The 19,635-nt window shown below is 50.0% G+C and overlaps 7 protein-coding genes across 7 annotated transcripts; 5 read left to right on the top strand and 2 right to left on the bottom strand.

The window, feature by feature from the left end:
• Positions 1 to 1,124: 1,124 nt before the first annotated feature.
• LTR84_008230 (uncharacterized protein) lies at positions 1,125 to 2,720 on the top strand (the record flags this gene model as incomplete). The annotated part of the gene is made up of 2 exons (XM_064851777.1): positions 1,125 to 1,284; positions 1,336 to 2,720. The coding sequence occupies 2 exons, from the start codon at positions 1,125 to 1,127 to the stop codon at positions 2,718 to 2,720; spliced, it is 1,545 nt and encodes a 514-aa protein (XP_064702018.1).
• A 919-nt stretch (positions 2,721 to 3,639) lies between these two features.
• LTR84_008229 (uncharacterized protein) lies at positions 3,640 to 5,354 on the top strand (the record flags this gene model as incomplete). The annotated part of the gene is made up of 3 exons (XM_064851776.1): positions 3,640 to 4,242; positions 4,301 to 4,929; positions 4,985 to 5,354. 3 exons carry the CDS (start codon positions 3,640 to 3,642, stop codon positions 5,352 to 5,354), a joined length of 1,602 nt encoding a protein of 533 aa, XP_064702017.1.
• Positions 5,355 to 6,079: 725 nt separating this feature from the next.
• LTR84_008228 (uncharacterized protein) lies at positions 6,080 to 7,123 on the top strand (the record flags this gene model as incomplete). The annotated part of the gene is made up of 1 exon (XM_064851775.1): positions 6,080 to 7,123. The coding sequence occupies one exon, from the start codon at positions 6,080 to 6,082 to the stop codon at positions 7,121 to 7,123; it is 1,044 nt and encodes a 347-aa protein (XP_064702016.1).
• A 1,544-nt stretch (positions 7,124 to 8,667) lies between these two features.
• LTR84_008227 (uncharacterized protein) lies at positions 8,668 to 12,750 on the top strand (the record flags this gene model as incomplete). The annotated part of the gene is made up of 1 exon (XM_064851774.1): positions 8,668 to 12,750. One exon carries the CDS (start codon positions 8,668 to 8,670, stop codon positions 12,748 to 12,750), a length of 4,083 nt encoding a protein of 1,360 aa, XP_064702015.1.
• Positions 12,751 to 12,946: 196 nt separating this feature from the next.
• On the bottom strand, positions 12,947 to 14,746 carry LTR84_008226 (uncharacterized protein; the record flags this gene model as incomplete). Its single annotated transcript, XM_064851773.1, has 5 exons — positions 12,947 to 13,398; positions 13,469 to 13,868; positions 13,918 to 14,356; positions 14,416 to 14,456; positions 14,513 to 14,746. 5 exons carry the CDS (start codon positions 14,744 to 14,746, stop codon positions 12,947 to 12,949), a joined length of 1,566 nt encoding a protein of 521 aa, XP_064702014.1.
• A 1,363-nt stretch (positions 14,747 to 16,109) lies between these two features.
• Positions 16,110 to 17,958, top strand: LTR84_008225 (uncharacterized protein; the record flags this gene model as incomplete). Its single annotated transcript, XM_064851772.1, has 4 exons — positions 16,110 to 16,891; positions 16,938 to 17,622; positions 17,679 to 17,784; positions 17,843 to 17,958. The coding sequence occupies 4 exons, from the start codon at positions 16,110 to 16,112 to the stop codon at positions 17,956 to 17,958; spliced, it is 1,689 nt and encodes a 562-aa protein (XP_064702013.1).
• Positions 17,959 to 18,032: 74 nt separating this feature from the next.
• On the bottom strand, positions 18,033 to 19,629 carry LTR84_008224 (uncharacterized protein; the record flags this gene model as incomplete). Its single annotated transcript, XM_064851771.1, has 2 exons — positions 18,033 to 18,890; positions 18,940 to 19,629. The coding sequence occupies 2 exons, from the start codon at positions 19,627 to 19,629 to the stop codon at positions 18,033 to 18,035; spliced, it is 1,548 nt and encodes a 515-aa protein (XP_064702012.1).
• Positions 19,630 to 19,635: the final 6 nt, after the last annotated feature.

Genomic DNA, 19,635 nt, shown 5'->3' with positions numbered 1-19,635 from the left:
CGGCTTTATTGAATCTGCCAATGAGAATTGCGGCAGCGAGGCTGAACCCTCTAAATATGAGTCTGCAATTACTAAATGTATAATCTGTATAGGGATTTCTGCATGAAAGGCTTAACAACTTATGTACGAATCACTTTTCTCAAAGAAGGGTAGATTGGAAGGAAAGAAGAGAAAAAGGGAGTGGTTGAATGGGCTGTGCCAGTCTGTAGGATAGTTGTCAGCTAGAGTATGAGGCTAACTCTGGCTTCGAATCTAATTGACCACGCAGTACGGCCTATTTTAACACATTATTGAAGCTTCCTATGCGTTGTCGACTTGAGAGATACGTGGGAAAGATCCTGAAAATGATCTCGATGACCGATCGAGCCTCTTCTGCTCAATTTCTGTGATACAAATTTTCCTTTGAGTCTGGGGCCGAATGGGGCCATTGAACAAGCCGATAGGCAGCCAGAACAGTTTCAAAGGCTCAAGGTAGGTGGTTCTGGAAGGGCATTTCTAGGTTGTTTCGATTTCACTTCTCGACTCTCAAGGTCACAGCGGTACGCTGAGGAGGACAAGGTCTCCAGACTAGTATATGGCGATTATAATGTTAGTTGATCTGCAAGCGATTAATACCTGGGCGAGACGAGGCTGAAGGACTAAAATCAGAGTTCGATAATACATATTCGTTGACGATGAGAGCCTGCGAGTGCTGTGAATTGGAAAGACGAAATCGCTAAAGGCTTTAAATATCATAGTGGGAGCCTGATACCTCATCCTCTCAATGAGTATAATGGGTGGCATCATAAATCCCCAGATAGGGAGGTGGGACCCGTACAATTGAGTGAGGTTCGCTCCCTGACATTCGGTATCTCGCCATAGAATTCCATGTACAAAGCCTAAAGCACTTAGCAGCTTGGAAGCGCATATGTGGGGTAAAGGATGGGTAAATACCCAATATTAACCGGTTACGATTTCTTGGGCCTGGAAAATAAAACCAACCACGTCAAAGAAGGAAGCACGTCGTAGAGCGACTTCACAACTATCTTGGAAATCGAAAATACGCTCGGTGAGTCGATAGGGACCCTTGTCAAATAAGGAAGGCAATTCTACACGAAAGCCATCAACCTACCACTTCGCCCGCAATGACTCCGAGCCTTGTAAATCCAATCATACCAGGCTTTGCGCCTGATCCCTCTGTTGTACTCATTGGGGACACATTTTTCTTGGTCAATTCGACATTCCATGTATTCCCGGGTCTGCCCATCTACGCTTCCAAAGATCTCGTGAACTGGAAGCAAATTGGTTAGTTTCAAAGAACTCTACCTTGAGGACGATTGCTGACGAAATGGGCAGGAAATGCAATCAACCGGCGGGCCCAACTAAGTTTGCGCCAATCCGTTACAAAGATAAATCCGCCCTTCAAAAATGGCGAAGTCATGCTCTCAACCGGTGGGTTATACGCTCCAACTATCCGGGAACATCAAGGCACCGTGTATGTGGTTTGCACGAATATCATTCATGCAGTGGAAGGAGGTCCTGATATCAGCGAGAATTTCTTCGTTACAACGCAAGACATTTGGTCTGATGAGTGGAGCGACCCGATTCCGTTTGAGTTCAGAGGAATTGATACTAGCTTGTACTGGGACGAAGATGGCCGTGCCTACATGCATGGTTCTGCTGGACCTGGGCCGATGACGAAGATTCATCTTTTCGAAATTGACCTCAAGACGGGCGAGAAATTATCGGAAGAAAAAAAGATTTGGGATGGCACTGGGGGCATCTACCCTGAAGGACCTCACATCTACAAGAGAGATGGGTGGTACTATCTCTTGATCTCTGAAGGAGGCACTCATGAAAATCACATGATTACCGTCGCTAGAGCTACAGAGATTTTCGGCCCTTATGAAGCATTTTCAAACAACCCGATACTCACAGCGAGAGACACCGATGAGTACATCCGTTATACCGGCCACTGCGATATGTTCCAGGACCAGAAGGGTGATTGGTGGGGTGTCTGCTTGGGAGTCCGTAAGGACTCAGGAGGTAGATATTTCATGGGCCGAGAGACATTCATCACGCCTGGAACATGGACTGAGGGCAATTGGCCAACTTTGGAGCTAGTGAAGTCGACTCCCAAAGGTCTCGCCGTGCAAGATCCAGCCTCTCGAATTACTGCGAAACCGAATATTGATTTCGTCTACATACGAGATGCAGAGTTGAACAGGTACAAGATCTCGGAAGATGGCAAAGATGTCACTCTCAAGGCATGTGGTGTCGATTTATCGCATCCAACGGATTCGCCCTCGTTCATTGGGAAACGTCAACGGGTACTGGAGGGCGCTTCGATAGTGACGCTTGAGCTGCCCAACGAGCCCAGTGGTGCCCGAGCCGGACTCGCATGCTACAAAGATGAACATCGTTATGTGAGGATCTTTTATGACACCAAGGCAAGTGCAGTCGTGTTTGAGATCCTCAACAAGGCACAGAATATTCACAGAACGACAAAACATGAGATAAAGGTCGGCGATAGTTTGGGACTGAAATTGGAATACACCGAACAAGAGTATCGGATACTGTACCGGGACTCTGCCGAAGGAAGTGCCGAATGGAAATCCCTGGCGACGGTTGACACGCTCGAACTGACAAACCCAGACTTTGTTGGTCCGGTCATCGGAGTCTTCGCATTGGTGGATGAGCAGTCGGCTGAAGTTCGCTTCAAAGATCTTAAGATAGAATAGGTACTACTTGAACATGTCCTAGAGTCAACACCATGTACCACTGAATTCGCCTTTTTAGCGAATTGGACAATAGCCTAGCTCCGACCACAGGGAGTCCACGTTATCAGTTCTCGCTCGTGCTATGTTGATATGAAGTCAGCATTTGCCCGAAATGGTTGTGTGGATGCAGGTAAATGAACTCTGGCTAAATGAGGACATTGAAAGACTATGCTTATTTGCCGTCAGAACCCCATGGGGGCTGTCACGATAACATGGAGAGTGGTTCCACCATCACAATCAAGGGAGTTTCAATAGGGCTAGCCTGGACCTCCTACCCAGCGTTCATGATTATCGTGAGCCTTCAATTTTGCCTAAACGATTGACAAGGCTTAAGATCACGTGTGTGATCCTTCTATCAGATGATTTGGATCGCTTTCGAAAGGCTAAATAAGACGTTTGGTAGACGATGAGCGTCTGGGAATCACCGAGTGGTGATACCATCTTGAAAAGGAAGTGATGCGGTGGTCAATGGGCTAGAGGGCTTGGTATGATCCTTCGACCTGAGTTTACCCGCTAGAACCACGCCGTTCATTGCCCGTAAAGGGCTTTCTTTACATATGCCGCATTTCTAGAACGGTAGGTGCCAAGTAAAGAAAACCATCATATCTGACCAGCATCTCTGTGCAGGGAGATCCGAATCACTCAACCTGATAGGCAAAATTACCCCACAGCCACAATTCAGGCAGATATCGCGATCTGGGGGCACGGGTGGAGACATCCCGGTTCTCCGCTTGCTTCTATACAGCAATTGATCAGCGCTTCACAATATCAATCAAATAGGACGAGATCCTTCCCAAGTTCAGCTTATTTGTCTTGTTATCAACAAGCTCACAGTCCGTTTTCTCGTTTCCGCATTGGCACCAGGTTGACCATAGCCAACATGACTCCCCGCCCACCAACACTCCGACATTCCCAGGCCTTGAAGCCTGTCAAGCCTCCCAAAGGCCATTTCTATTTCGCAGGAAGAACGTTCCCCCGTCTGCCATGGTGGAAACGCAAGCATATGAGAACACTCTACATCTATATTGTGGTTCTCATTGCTACCAACACGGCGAATGGTTTCGACGGCTCCATGATGAACGGTCTGCAGAGCTTGAGCTACTGGCAAGAATACTTTGACCATCCCAAAGGCTCAATCCTCGGTCTCTTCAATGCGTCCATGAGCTTGGGGTCATTGATGGGCCTGTTCTTCAACCCGTATATCATTGATTACTTTGGTCGCAAGTCTGGTATTGTTCTCGGTTGCGTGATCATGTTGATTGCCGTGGGCCTGCAAGCTGGGGCCCAGAATTTCGGGATGTTTGTCGCTGCTCGTCTCACTCTCGGCTTTGGGGATACTATCGTCCTTGGCTCCGCACCATTATTGATTGCGGAAATCTCGCATCCCCAAGATCGAGCTGTCCTTGTCACTCTCAGTGGCGCTTCTTATCATTCTGGTGCTTTCATCGCTTCATGGGTGACATATGGCACTCTCAAGATCCAGGTGAGTAACGACTCTTTGACATGATGATAGTGATGCTGATGTGTTTTGCGTTCATTAGAGCGACTGGTCGTGGCGACTACCAAGTTTACTGCAAGCCATTTGCACTGTTGTTATTGTTGGAATGATTTGGTTCATGCCTGAAAGCCCTCGTTGGCTCATGATGAAAGACAAGCACGATAAAGCTCTCCATGTCCTCGCCAAATACCATGCCGAGGGCGACATCGATGACGAGTTCATCCAGCTAGAATACGCAGAAATCCGTGCTGCTATCGATGCTGATCGAGAAAGTGGACAGACTCAATGGGTTGATTTCCTAAAGACCAAGGGTAACCGCAAGAGGATCGGTATTATCACTGCGATCGGTTTCTTCTCACAATGGTCTGGCAATGGTTTGATCTCGTATTATTTGAAGCAAGTCATGGACAATGTTGGCATCACAAACGCACAGACCCAGCTTGGCATCAATGCTGGTATGAAATCACAGGCTCTGATCGAAAACATTGCCCTCTCGTTCTACATTGACAAGTTCGGACGACGCCCCATCTACCTCATCTCCACAATTGGTACTTTGGTCACCTTCACCATTTGGACCATCATCTCTGCCAGATACGAAATTGCCCCTGCTAAAGGACTTGGCTATGGTTTTGTCTTTATGATATTCTGCTATGGCTTGTGCTACGATTTCAAGTATGTTCTTCCCCATCAAAATCCATTAGTTGCCCGCCTAACAAAGTGCTTCCAGATCTGGTCTCATGGCAAATTACACTACCGAGATCTTGCCATACGGCCTTCGAGCAAAGGGCTTCACCTGGCTGAACTTCTGTGTCTGCGCTGCTCTCTTCTTCAATCAGTACATCAATGCCATCGCCTTGGACGCACTCCATTGGAAATATTACCTTTGCTACTGTGTGTTCCTTGTATTTGAGGTTGCAGTTGTCTACTTCCTTATTGTCGAGACGCGCTATACGCCTATGGAAGAAATTGCAAAATACTTTGATGGTGATGCTGTTGACGTGGCTGATATCGCCAATGCTGAGATGAAGGAGAAGGGTATTTTGACTCATGTCGAGGTCAAAGAGAAGAGTGCTGTAAGCCAGGTCGAGGATGCTTGAGATCCACGAGCTTCTTTCAGCCGCTGCAAGACTATGGGCTTAGCGAAATGGCTAATACTGAGTGTCTGGGGCCTACTTTCACTCATGGCGATTTACATAGTGACCGTAGTTGAAGTTGAAGAGTGCTCGAACAATCAAATCAACTACAACTCTGACCTTTGTGTCATTCTGACACCCGAATCACATTATGGCTTGAACTTTCATCACTAGTTTCTAATGAAAAAAAAGTGTAATCATATATTTCAAGACAACAAATAAGTGTTCCTCAGAGTTTCAGCCAGGCTCTGAAGCTTACAAGACGCGACTCAAGTGATTGGCGCCAAAGAATAGACATTTGCTTGTTGTCAATCCCCTTATTCGCCCCACAAAGAAGCCGATGAATAGCCCCTATTGACCAAGTTGATATTCTTTATCTTCCAGAAACAAATGGACAACTAAACCAGTTTTATGTCTCAGGCATCTCACAACTTGTATGTGACACCAGCATACTGCTGAAACCACCTTGTTCTATCTCACCCAAACCCAAAGAAAGGCCACAATGGGACGAAAGAATGACGGCAGCGGAGCACTCAGAAATCAGATGATGGTATATATGATCCAACAATTCCAAGATTTTTCCAAAGAACTCCTGATAATCATCCTGAAATATCCAATATCGAACATTCATACGCCAATCGACAACTGCCCATTGAAGTATTCGATCAAAAGCATAGATCAAGCTCAACATGTCGTTTCGTCAAGATCCATTTCATTCTCTCCAACGAAGACGTTTCTCACCACTTCAATCTTTTAGCCTTCCAATCAATCCGTATTTGTCTCCCACCGAAGAAGCACGCCTGCTGAATACCATCTCCACAGTCGATTTCTACTGTCAAAATGTAGCGAAGCTCGATGCAGCGGTTCATGCCCTAGTATACGATTCAAAGACTGTTCGGGACATGGGAAGAATCCTAGGCACGTCGATTGTGGTGTTGAACGAGCAGCTTGGGTGGTTTGCTTTGAACTGCTTTCGTTTGCTTCGATATCTACAGTACCGACCATCCGAAATCTTCTCATACATCGTCGACGAATTCCAGTCTTTTAATCCTCGAGGATCCCACAGCATTGTGCGACAACAAGTCACGCAGACTCATGGCGTCCTGGCACAGCTTGCCAAAGGGCATCCGCTGTCAGATATCATCTACTCAGGAGTATTGGGACCCGATATCACATTTTCTGCAGTAAATCTCAGAATGGCGTTGTATTGTACGCGTGTGGTTGAATGCATTCAGGAACGGGGCGTCGCAAGGGCAACATTCTACCACGTCATGGCGAACGCGAAGATGGGTATAGCGTTCAGGCAAAGTTTCCTCCAACTTGGATTATCTGAGCCGTTCTATTTGACCGAGCGTTCCATCGAGAATATGAAGCACAATGCATTTGTCCCTTATGGTCGGTGGACTCCTGGATTTAGCTGTGGCTCTAGCACCTGCTCTCCTGGCTTTCATTTAAACGATGTTTCTATCGATAACAGCGAGTATAGCTCTAAACACACTTCAAATGGAATTTTAGAGCGCAGTCAGTCCGAGAGTAAGGAACAGTATCTTTGCCAATACCAGGATCAAGTTCTGGCCATTCCGGCGATCAAGGTTCAGCGCAAAGGCGCCATGGTCGATGCCTTTGATGACCCAACAAGAGATTCATACGAATGGAAATTCCTCTATGAAGCACAACAGTCCTTTTACGACCAGGCTAGGGTTTTGCAAGAAAATGGTTTGCTTAGACTTTGACCCGAGAGTCTGCCAAGAGAGTAGGAGTGGATGAATCTTGGGTGTTGGGAACGGGGCTGCCCATATTCCATGCATTGAATGTGGTTGAATCTGTTAGACATCTACAACGCTTGAAGGTCAAGCACTGAAGATCACCCGGCAAGAGCCATCGAAAGCGAGGTGATCTATTTGTCCCGGACGTGATCTGAGAGAGCATCAGTGCGAGATTGAGAGACAGCGGGGTGCAAATGATGCGTGCAGAAATCGCGGATTGTAATCGTTTGCTGTTCTATCATCGCATATTCTGGACGCTCTGTGGAGCCTAGCCTAACTGTATGAATTGGAATGTCAGAGTCGGAATTGAGGAGAGTTGATGTCAGCATAGGAGGCGAGCCTTGTCGCTGGTTAGTAAGGTTTCTCCAGAAATATCGTGCGAATCGCTAGCTAGCTTGCCCGTGCGACACCCCTTAGCCTTGCAGCCTCCACAGAGTTATCCAGGTCGATTCTTGATCGGGCGCGCTGAGAAATCCATTATTGGATACTGAGTGTTGTCAGTAAAATATCCTGATTCGAATGCAAATAGCTTATGCACTCATAGTTAGTTAATTCCTTCTTGGTGAGCATCTGTACTTCGGGACGATGTTATTGTACCTTCCAAGGCACGGTTATAGGCGCCCCGGGCCACCACGGGACAGGGCGGGGCGTGTTAAAAAGTGCTTCAACTAGTTAAGTACCTAGTTAGTTAAGTATTTAATGTGGCTCCAGCCAAGCCTTTCTGCCTAGACGCTTGGGTTTCAAGGCACCCCAATGAGGACGTCTTCGCTGTTTATTGCTTCTAGGTCCTCTACCAACTAGGGGCGGATGATTCGATTGAACCACAACACGATTCCCCTGGGAGTCTTGGTGCCAAACACGGCCAAGTCGACAATACCTTGATTATGTACTATAACTTAGGATAGCGCCGGCTCAACTGCTTCAGATGACCGTCGGCAGGTGCTGGAATGGATATCACTGTCCGAAGCAATCTGTCTGATATTCAAATGATTCCGAACACGCAAGACTGAGAGTGCAAGCGAGGATAACCGGTACGAGGATGCCCGGGGTTCGTGCAGTCCAGCCCTGGCCTCGACTTTGTGGATGTGCCAGTAATTATAGCAGCGTTCCCACCACACGGGTTCATTGTAGGAGCCGCAAGGCAACCAACCCCTTTTTAGCCCCCAACCTTTGAGACACTTGCTAAAAGTGCTGCTTGATCGCCACTTTCTTGTTCTGCATAACTGAACTGACATCCCAGATATTGATCTCTTTGCTTGATGACTTTTAATGGCTTGTTCGTGGGAGTCGCCCAAAGATTAGGAGTGTCGCCGATCAGATCATATTGCACTTGGCGGAGTATTCGACTGTTGGGTAGTGATCAGCAGCAGTCGCGACTACCTGGATGACCAGTTGCGATACCCGCATCATTTCAACCTGCAATCGTGTGAGAGAGTAACAGTGTAAGGCAACCGCAATCCATCTGTTCCCTAGGTGCTTCTACGTCCCAACTGTTGCACCTTTTACCCAGCATGCCGACACACCACTGGACGGCTATCAAATTATCCAACAAGAACAAGAAAGATGTTCAAAACCAGGGAGAAAACCAGGAAGATATTGTCGCCGATAAGCCCGGTCTGTGGTTACCTCCTTCACTTACTCGATTGAGCTTGTCGATCTTCGGTGTCCTCTTGCTAGGTCTCCTGGTGGCGCTGGTTGTGCTCAAATATCGGACGGACCAAGATCATGGACTCACAATCATCACATCGAATCACTACACATGGACATATGGACCGACCGCGATCTTGGTGCTAGTAACAGCCTATTGGCGCTTGGTCGATTACAATTGTAAGGCTCTTACGCCTTGGGCCGAGCTTGCAAAAGGTCCTATTGACGCACGTCGAAGCTTGTTGCTGGACTACGTATCTCCCTTCCTGGGCTTTACCGTCATCACGTCGGCCACACGTGGTCACTGGGCAGTTTCTCTGACGGGTGCAGGATTTTTGCTATCAAAGCTTGTCACAATTGCATCCACAGGCTTGTTCTTCCCCTCTTTGGTCCCATCCGTCCCCACCAACATCCGGTTCTCTCAAATCACCAGGTTCGACAATGTCACGGGCTTCCAGGACCCGGGGCCCTGGCCTTTCTACACGGCGTACGCCACCCTCGAGAAAGCCTATCCACTGTCCGAGGGTGCGGATAGAAGCCTTGTTTACGAATCGTACCGCCCACTGAACGACAGCTCAGCCTCGAACGGGACATATCAACTGACAGCATCAGCACTGGTGCCTCATGTTACATGTGAGAGTGTCGAGGTGGACAGAATGTTGGACAACACTTCGTTGGCCTCGACGCCGGAGTGGAAATTGGAAGTGAGGAACAATTCGGGCTGGCGGTGCCCTCATAACGACGTTCCTAATTATGAACTTTTGATCCGTGCGTTGGGGGCGGATGATGCTTACTGTCCTCCAAGACAACTTTACCCTAATGCCCAGCAGCTGAAATGCACTCATGAGAATTCGGAAAACGACACCTACCTCTGGCCATACTTTGTAGGCCTCTCTGACGTGCGTTATACGCAGAAGTTCAATGTTTCTCTGGACGGACACGTATATGGCGACAGCCTTGTGCCTGAAAGCTGGGACGTCGAAATCTTGAAGACGACGGCGATACTGTGTACTATTTCTCACACTGATCAGCTTGCGCTTCTCACATATAATATGTCTCGCTCACAGAATCCGGTGCAGGATGTCGAATTGCTACCCGAGATCGGTAATTTCTCAAGATTGAACCTTCCCGCGGAATACCTAACAAACACGTTGGACCAGGCGCCCAAGATGTTTGGTGAAACGGACGTGTACTCGGCCTATACCGAGCAACCCCTCAATACCGTGCTAACGATGGTGGCAGAGCACGCACAGAGCGACTATGGCTCTTTGCTGGACAGTCCGGATAAAATGACTGACAGCGTTCAAGATGTGCTACATCAGACGATCATCCAAATCCTGAAATCTGCGCTGCTTCTCCCTACGAACGACACCTTTCAAGGTAGCGAAATCATCGGCCAGAAGCTTTCATCGGAGGAGAGATTACAAGTACAAAAGTTGTCACTGATAGTTATGTTGGTTGGCGTCTCATGCATGGCCATCTCGATTATTCTCGTCATGTTCTGTAGACCCACAATGACACACAAGATCAACCCTCTCACATTGGTAGCACTTGCCCATACTCTACAGAACAGTCCGCCTGTACAGAGACAACTGTCTGGTTTGATATTTGGTCTCCGACAACGATCGGAAGCCATCATTCGACAATCACAGTGGTTTGGGTTAGGATCTCTCCCAAAGATGGTCCTCCGAAGTACATCCAAAGTCGAGGAAAGCCGGGACCCAAGTGAGCTAGCTATCCAATCGTCAATGGGCTACTCCAGGCCGTTCACACTAAGTAAAACGTTTCTGTGGCTGACATTCCTGTTGCCTGTTTTTTTGATTGGCATTCTGGAATATCTACAGCATCTGTCTGATACGGACACCGATCCAGGCATCGCCTATCTCTCGGCCGATTCACTCGCCCAAAGTGTGGTCTCAAGATACATCCCGGCTGTAGTTGCACTGCTGGTAGCCACCATGTTCAACTGCCTTGACGCCAACATCGCTATTTTATTACCCTTCAGCACAATGGTCGATCGCGAAGTCTCCAACGACGATCTATCACATACGTGGCTGGATAGATCTCCACCAATGTTGATCTACCATGCAGTGATGCGACGACAATGGGCGTACGGCCTGACTACTGTAGCCTCTGTGGTCGGTAGTATACTCACAATCGTTACCTCTGGTTTATACACCGTGGAAGACGTTCCAAGATCGGCGTTGGTCAATTTCGTTGCCCAAGATTCATGGAATATGTCCTTTCATCAGGCCTTGTCAACTGACAACGGAGCGGCGCTCGTGTCAAGCCTCATCGAGACCGCCAATCTCTCATACCCAGCATTCACCTTTGACGAACTTGTGTTCCCAACGTTGGCTCTCGATAGCTCAAATGATGCGCTTCGAAACATCAACCTTGGCCTTGTAGATGCCAATGTCCCTGCACTCCGGGCGGAGCTCCAATGTACCGAGATACCCCTGGACCTCTTCAACTACTCCCTGACATGGAACTCTCATTATGGTTTTGCTGACATCTTTTTCGGCGGCCAAGTCCCTCTCCCCGATCACTGTCACTTGGGCTCTGTGTACGGGAACGAATCGTCGGTGTCGACCTCTGTCAACGGTGACGGTTGGTGGACCGGTGATGGTTATAATGTGACCTATGTGGCGCAGGCCATGGACGTACATCTCGGGGCATGGCCCGGAGATGAGAACGACATATTTTATACGGAGATCGGAAATCTGGCGATGGCCAATCAGCCAGATAATCCGCCAGGTTGTCCATCGATGCTAATCTTTTATGGGTTTCTTGATGGTCTCGATCTCAATAATAGTGTGTTCAGATCCATGTTGTGTGACCAAAAGATTCAAAAACTCTCTGCAGGCATCACGCTGAGCCTACCGGAGCTGAAAATTTCGACTGACAAGACGCCAGTCGTTGACGAGTCGACGGCGGAATACCTGCCAAGCGGACCCAACGGAGAGACGTCGTTCTGGTGGCGAACGGAACCTGGCTTGAAGTCAAGCTTCCGGATCCTGAACGAGACCGCGGTGGAGTCGCTTGTTGTGGAAAACGATGATGGTTCATCTTCTTTCAGTGTCATTTCGAGCTTTTTCCGCGGAGCGATGTATGGACTGACCCCATTCCCACTCGAAACGCTGCAGAAGGACGACAAGGAGACCAGGGACAAGATTTTCGACCACGTCCAGAAATTCTACCGCCGTTACATGGCGCAGTACATCTCGGCCAACATGAGGACGACACCGCCAACTGCTTCCCAAAAACGAGATGGTGGCACCGTTGACACGCAATCCATGGCTGGAGTCTACACACCCGCCAGTGGTAAACTGCGACTGATGCAAGCTAAAACCCCCAAGATTGTCATACAGGCGATGCTGGGGTTCATGGTGGTCTGCGCCAGTCTGGCGCTCTGCATTGGGAGGTACCACGACCTCGTCCCGTGGAACCCGTGCACGATCGCCGGTCTCTTGATCCTCTTTGTCGACAGCAAGATGTGTGCGCCTCTAGGCATGCCACACGACTCCTCAAACCAACTGACCCAACTCGAAACCGCCTACAAGTCCGACGGCGGAGCGGCCAAACACACCAGAAAAGGAACCCAGAACACCACCTCCACCTTCGAACTCACCGACTTTCCCAACAAGCTGGGCTCTCCGGGCATGAAAAATCAATACGGCACAGAAACTATTCATCCACTCGTCGAGCACCCGACCAGCAGCAGCGGTCAGAGCGACGTGTCTATGTCGACGAGCGCACAGTGGGAGAGGCCCAACGCCCGCTTCCGCCTCGGCTGGTGGAACAAAGGCAAATACGTGGGCCCACGGCATCCCTCTCAGCCGAATCCTTCGCTGTTCGGGAGGAAGCGGTATGATCGTGTGTTGCTGGGCGAGTATACTGACGAGGATATGAGTAATTTGAGGTACGGCATTGATGTACTGAGATAGATGAAATGCTGTGTACATAGTTTTTAATGATTTCGACATGATTTATTCCATTTGATAATAGTGAGTTCTGTACGACCATTTGCGGACGGCCCCACGACTGTGTGTGACGTCCCCAGCCAGCTTCAAACGACCAAGCAGACCCACAAGTACCGAGCCTCCATTACGGAGGACATGACACGCCGCTCTCGAACCCGAACTACACCTTGTATCGGAAATGAATATTCTGCAGATCGGTCAAGTCCTCAAAGCCCTCGAGCAGCTCCTCCTCGGCGCGCTCGACATGCAAGCCCTTGCGATCCCTTTTCTTGTTGTCGGAAAACACCCAAGCGGAATAGACCACCTGCAGCGCAATCAGCGCGCAGTACGTGCCCAACAGGCCCCAGATGGCCGAGAAGTACCGCGGCGCTTCCCTGGGCAGGAAAAGATGCGGGCCTGCGATGTTGCCGCCGGCGTAGACGATAAAGAAGAGCCCGATGACGGTCGCGCGTTTGGTGTGGCCCGCGGTGTTCACGCCAGGGAGCGTCCACCCGAGGACCAGTGGACTGCCGAGCACGTTTTGTAGCCAGCAGCAGGCTACGAGCGCGTAGCGGTGGTCGATGGAGATGGTCAGGAGCCCGATGAGACCGGCGATGCCGGGTAGGGAGGAGACTGTGATTTGGGCAGGGTCAGCGAGCTGTTTTTGAGATGTGGTGAATATTCACTGGATGAAGTCACGTACCGATGATGGAAATTCCCAGCATGTTCTTCTTGGTCGATAGCCAACCAAAGGCCACGCACCCGATGACTTCGAACGCGCCACCAGGCGTCTGTAGCAAGCTGGTCCTTAACGGGTTGAAGCCGAAGCCCTTGATCAGGCTGGAGATGAAGTTTGCGACACCGCCATTCAGGATGCCCGTACATGCTCCCATTGCGAGGAGGAGATATGTGCGTCCATCAAGGAAGGCTTCTTTCATCTGTGCCCGATTGAATTTGTGCTCTTTGATGCCCATTTGATTCTTCGACACCCGCCACACAGCGACCATTCGTTCATACTCGGTGAGCATTTTGGCGTTGTGAGGACCATCAGGGAGGTAGAGGATGATGACAAACCCCCAAATGAACGTCATCGCTCCCACAATCTGAGTGATTCAGTGAGACTATGTACCTCATCGTGTGCTGGGTGCTTACCAAGTAAATGAGTTTCCAGTTCGACACCGCGAGGTTCTCAGCATGCCCTGCTCCATAGGCTAGGAGCGCCCCGAGGATGCTGGACACCCCATTCGTAGATAGCCATAGAGAGGTCCTGAAGGACTGTTCTTCACGCGTCCAAAGCATCGAGGTCAAAAGTACAAATGCTGGGGAGATCACCCCTTCGAGCCAGCCCAGAAAGAAACGCACGGTGAAGAAAGAACCAAAATTGAACACTGCAGCTTGCAGCATGCAGACACTACCCCATACGAACAGCATCCCACCGATCAGTTTGCCGATAGGGTATCGCTGCAGGATGATGTTCCAGGGATATGCTCCGAACAGCCATCCAAAGTACAAGGCTGAAGCCACCCAGGAGTAGTCATCTCCCGTCATGTGGGTGTCGGCTTGGAGACCATATGCGTTGGAGTAGTTCAGACTGCGTGGATAAAGGTTAGCGTTGGCTAGCGTCGGTGAATGCCACTGGATTTTGCGTACGTCTGTTTGTCCAAAAAGCTCAACATGTAGGTGGTCATCATCTATGCATGAATTGTGAGTATTGAGTAGGAAGTAATGCAGTACAACAAATGCATACCATGGGTATCACAATAAAGTCCAGCTTCCGACGAACCTTGATCGAATCGCGCTCAAGTTGTTCCGTATCAAACTCCAAGGCCTTTTGCAAGAGTTCTTTGCCGAGGATGTTGGGGTCATTCTTCTCCTCACTAAGAAATGCTAGCAACCTTTGGGTCTTGGACGTGGCGGTCGTAGTTCCGAGTTCGACTGCCGGCTCGCTGGCCTGGACAGGCTCTTTCTCGATATCTGCCATGCTTTGAATCTGAGGCCGATGGGTGTGCTCCCAAATAAGAGGTTGGATCTGGTGATGGGAGCGGCTTTTATAAGGATTCGATCACCATAGCATCCTGGACAACCCCGATAATCCTATCATACGACGTCGGTTTCAGTATTTCCTATTGGTGAAGACTGTTCGTCCAAGATTAACAAGATACCGAGCGGTCCAACGCCACCCGCAGGGCTTGAACGAGATAAGAGAAATCCAAGAGGAGCAAAGATCGTCCATCCTTGCCGTCATTGCTGCATGATTGAGGTCAAATCCGTTCATGGAATATAAGATACCGGGCTAGTGGCCGTGTTGCTCCGCGAGTGGTGCGGTTGTGCTTATGAAGCATGAGAAGACCATGATTGGAGCATGTTGTCTAATGTGCAAAGCCTAAGATAGTGCTTGGCTTTCAGTGTCCCAGATGGACCATACAGCTTCAATTGCGCTCGACAGGCCTTGGAGAATCGAACATTCCGGGGAGGCTGGATAGGTGGTATTGTGTTTGTTGACCAACGATAGTGAAGCCAAGCAAACATGGGGAATCAACCAGAGGGTCAAAAAGTGTATCATGCTGGATGGCTATGGCATGCAAGACTCGTGAGCACGAGGATTGGCATCGTCTTCACTGGGCATGCATTCGAGCTCGTCTTTGCACAATAGTCATAGTGTAGACAGGTAATTCTTTGCTCACTGAATAAACGCAGTCCTCTGATAGTGGCCAGAAACTCTGTCAAGCAAAACGGGGACGGATTTGATCCGCTCGACGGCGGAGATCTGCGACAAACCGGCGGGAGTTGAAGTCTATGTTCTATGGTGGATCAGGCCACGACTCAAGATATTGATGAACCAGAAGACAAAGCTTCGGTATCGTGACTCGCGGTTGACCACGAGGCCTTGTCCCTCCCGATATTGCGGAATAATCTCGAGTGGGGTAGCGATTACGAGCTTGTTTGATAGCAACTGATAGCGTGTGAGGCGATCGCATTTACACCCGATATGGACAGCTCTCCCAACCCAGTCAACCACCAAAAATGCTAGATGGTTCTTCGCCAACGGCAATGGAATTATCGTGATACGCTATCACTGATCCGCTTTCCTTTTTCCAGAAGCCACGACTGGATCATGGTCGCTCACGCTGGTGCAGCTCGCTATTGGTGCGAGAGTTGTTGGTAGTCGGTTCACGAGAATGTCCTTTGAACAGGAAAGGCTTATGGTGGTGCAATTCTTCAACGTTCCTATGGTTATGACTATGAACCCAATCGAGTAATATCAGTTTCGTTGGCTGATGCTCTGAGCGATATAATTGAAGAGTAAGAACCGGTAGGCCAATATTCATCGGGCGGGCAATAAAATGATCGCGAAAGATCCTAGTTCATTTGAGCCAAAGCAATGGGAGAAAATTCATGCAGCGAAAATTGCTGAGCAAACAGGTAGAATCCCCAAAAACTGGACGCTACAGGAGGACAAATTCCCTGCCGATTCAGTGGCGGATATTCGCCCAGTCGCAGCAACCTGTGGTATTCTTTCGGATCGAGAACTGAAAATCAGCGGCGCGGAATACGACGCGACAGCCCTAGCCGCCGCCATTGCTGCCGGAGAATACTCTGCCGTTGAGGTTGCGACCGCATTTGCCAAGCGTGCGGCGATCGGACATCAGATTTGCAACAATCTGACTGAGATACGCTTCTCGGACGCGATCGAAGATGCCAAAAAGCTGGACGCCATTTTCAAGGAGACTGGCAAGACGGTGGGACCACTCCACGGGTTACCCATGACGTTCAAGGTGAGGAGAGCTGGTCTCAGGTTGGGCAGGCTGTTGATGATCGTTCAGGAATGCTTCCATCTCAAAGGTTACGATGCAAGCAATGGGTACATATCTCGCACTTTTGACGCGTCGACTTTCGACACACCTCTGATCGCGCTGGTGAAATCTCAGGGCGCCATCGTTCTAGGTAAAACCAACACTCCACAAACGATGTTGGTCGCTGAGAGCCACAACAACGTCTTTGGTCAAACCAAGAACCCAGTGGTGCGACACCTGACCTGCGGAGGTAGTAGCGGAGGTGAGGGTTCAAACATGGCCTTCAGGGGTTCCGTTCTGGGCATCGGCACCGATGTGGGAGGGTCGATTCGGTGAGTCCCGAGATTCTTCTGAGTCTGTCAATCTGACCGGTATAAGTATCCCGGCAGCGGCAAACGGCGTGTATGGCTACAAACCTTCCTTTGGGATTCTGCCTATGATCGGATACGCCGCTTCTGGCTGGGTAGGCGCCAACACGGGCGTTCCGGCCGTCTGTGGTCCTCTCGCAAACTCGGTGAGAGACCTTCGACTGCTTACCCGTGTGGTCCGAGATGCAAAGCCGTGGCTTTTTGACCCTGCTGTCATTCCTCAGATCATGGAACGAGGAACAGAATCGAGAAAGCCGGTCGTCGGCGTGATCCGGAAGAGCGGCTTGACACCCCACCCTCCCGTCTGCAGGGCCATCAACGAAGCCACACAGCAGCTCACGGCGGCAGGATTCATCGTTAAGGAGTTTGTTCCCCCCGATTTCAACGAGATCAGAATGATCACTAAAGAGCTCTTCACGTTGGATGGGTTGTCGTACCCCCGAGGCCAAATTGAGAAGGCAGAAGAACCAGTCGTCCCATCTGTAGAGGCGATTGGCTTCTGGAGTATTCCAAGGAAATCCCACGAAGAGGCCTGGGCGTTGAACGCCAAAAAGTTGGCAATCCAGAAACGAATGCTCGACAGTTGGCAAGAGGCGGGCATCGATATCGTCCTCGCTCCTGCCGGACCTCACACCGCTGTGCTGCCAGGAGATTGGACCAACGACATGTACACGGTCGCCTGGAATGCCGTCGACGTGAGTGACGGCCCACAAATGACTGGAACATGACTAACGTGATGCTTGACGTCCAGTATCCTGCTGTCGTGATTCCATTCACCACAGCGAACCCAGAGCTTGACCCCATCGATGAAGCATTCATCCCGATGCATGAACTTGACAAGAAGGTCCAGGAATTGTGTAAGTGTCCACGGTATGGCGACGTGGATATGACACTGACGTGTTGACTTGAATTTAGATGATCCAAAATTGATGGCGGGCGCTCCGGTGGCCCTCCAACTTGTGGGTCGCCGACTTTGTGACGAGCAACTGTTACAAGATGTTGAGGAGATCGACGGCGTCTTGAACAAGTAGCTCCTGGAGCATGTGGCTGCATAGCGGGGTTGGGACGGCCTCTGTGGATGGCAAAGTGAAACAGGAACCAGGATTCAGATAGGGAGCAGATCATTGGGGTATTGCTCACTCAGTGTCATCCAATTCCAATCAACGGCGCTATCCCTGGCGTGCCAAACTCGATTGATGACAAAAGCGCGTGTTCGAGTTGACGTGACCGTTTTGCGCGCACGGCAAATCGCCCCGAGCATGTAGCTGGCCGTTATTCGATCTGACTCATTGCAAACCTCACAAGCAGCGATGAACACGGGCCAGAGGGACATCTTTAGGTCCTCGTCTTCACCACTGGTATGGACCATGACCTCGTAAGCCATGATTAGTGCAGCCTGATCCGCCTCCACCGAGCTTCCTGCCGGGTTGATCAGTCTGTGGAGATAGAGTAGGGCCGCACCACGATAGGCATTTGCATGCATGAGGAATTTTCGTGAAGAGTGAAAGGAAAGGGTTGGATCTACAGTCGGGTGCCACAGCTCGAGTTGCGACTGCAGCTGTGCAGCTCTTTCCACCAGAAGGAGCGGGTCGTGGAGAGGGATTGAGAATGCCATGTCTTCGGAATCTGCACTCAGCAGATTATCGGGCAACGGGGCTCTTATGTCCTCCGCAAGACCGCAAAGTTCGCCCAAGATAGGCATCAAAGTTCCAGTGTAGCCCATGAACCGATCAGCATGTTGTTTCGCGTGATCATCGAGCCAGTAAGCCGTCGGTATGCGCGGGCGTTGGAATCTGACCAACGAAATCATCATGTCTTGCCTTGCTAAAGCACGCACGAAATATTTAGACAACTGCGTCAGCTCGAACCCTCGATTGATGTGATGATCTAGCATCATGGAAAGATTGTCCAGCAGTGATGGGAGGGCCGACATTTTGTCGGGCTTCTCATTTGTGTCGATCAACTAGAGACTATCAACTAGCAGTCCCGCGAAGGACGAAGGATGTACTCACCTCGACTGCACACAGTCCTAGCATGACTGTCAGCAAAAGCTCCAGGCTGACCCCCAGAGTATCCAAGTTGCGGAGCCTGGCCAGTATTCTGGCTCTCCGGTTGGGAACGGGTACCACGGCTTGTGATTTGTGGTCTTTGAGATATGCTTCCCCAATCGCGGACAAAGAGTCACCCACGGCCATGGGACTGTTCTGGAAGACCTTGAGTACACATGAATTCATTTCATTGACGAATTCGCTGCCAAAAACCAATTCCGTTGGGTGTCGGGTGAAATAGACCTCAATGAATGGCTCATCCGAGGGGTGTACAGTGCCGGGAGGGATATTTGCCATGGTCTTGAAGAGCTGTGGCACGGAAGTAGGTGCGATTTCTGTCGAGAGGGCCAAAAAAGGGGTCATGGCCATAGCATCCGTGGTCATCGGGCTCGCAACCACAGGAGAACCCGCAACGGTGAGGTTGCCAAGTCCATCCACGCGGGCTTCCGAGATGTGTGCAGCCGGGCTTGCAGCACTGATGGAAGGAGTCTGCCCGCCTACAGAGGTGCGGGCTTTGTGGGTTTTCGTGACTTGAGTGTAGCCCGTGCATTGACGGCCACGCCGCTTGCAAGTACCACAGGAAGGATGAATCTCATCACACTTGACCTTGGCACGCTTACAGTCGATGCAGCCATGCCGTGAACGAGTAGCCATGGTGGG

The sequence above is a fragment of the Exophiala bonariae genome, assembly GCF_035927105.1.
Source record: "Exophiala bonariae strain CCFEE 5792 chromosome Unknown scaffold_30, whole genome shotgun sequence".
Classification (NCBI taxonomy): Eukaryota; Fungi; Ascomycota; class Eurotiomycetes; order Chaetothyriales; family Herpotrichiellaceae; genus Exophiala; species Exophiala bonariae.
Note: the sequence above shows the minus strand (reverse complement) of the source record. Positions and strands in the feature narration are given on the sequence as shown.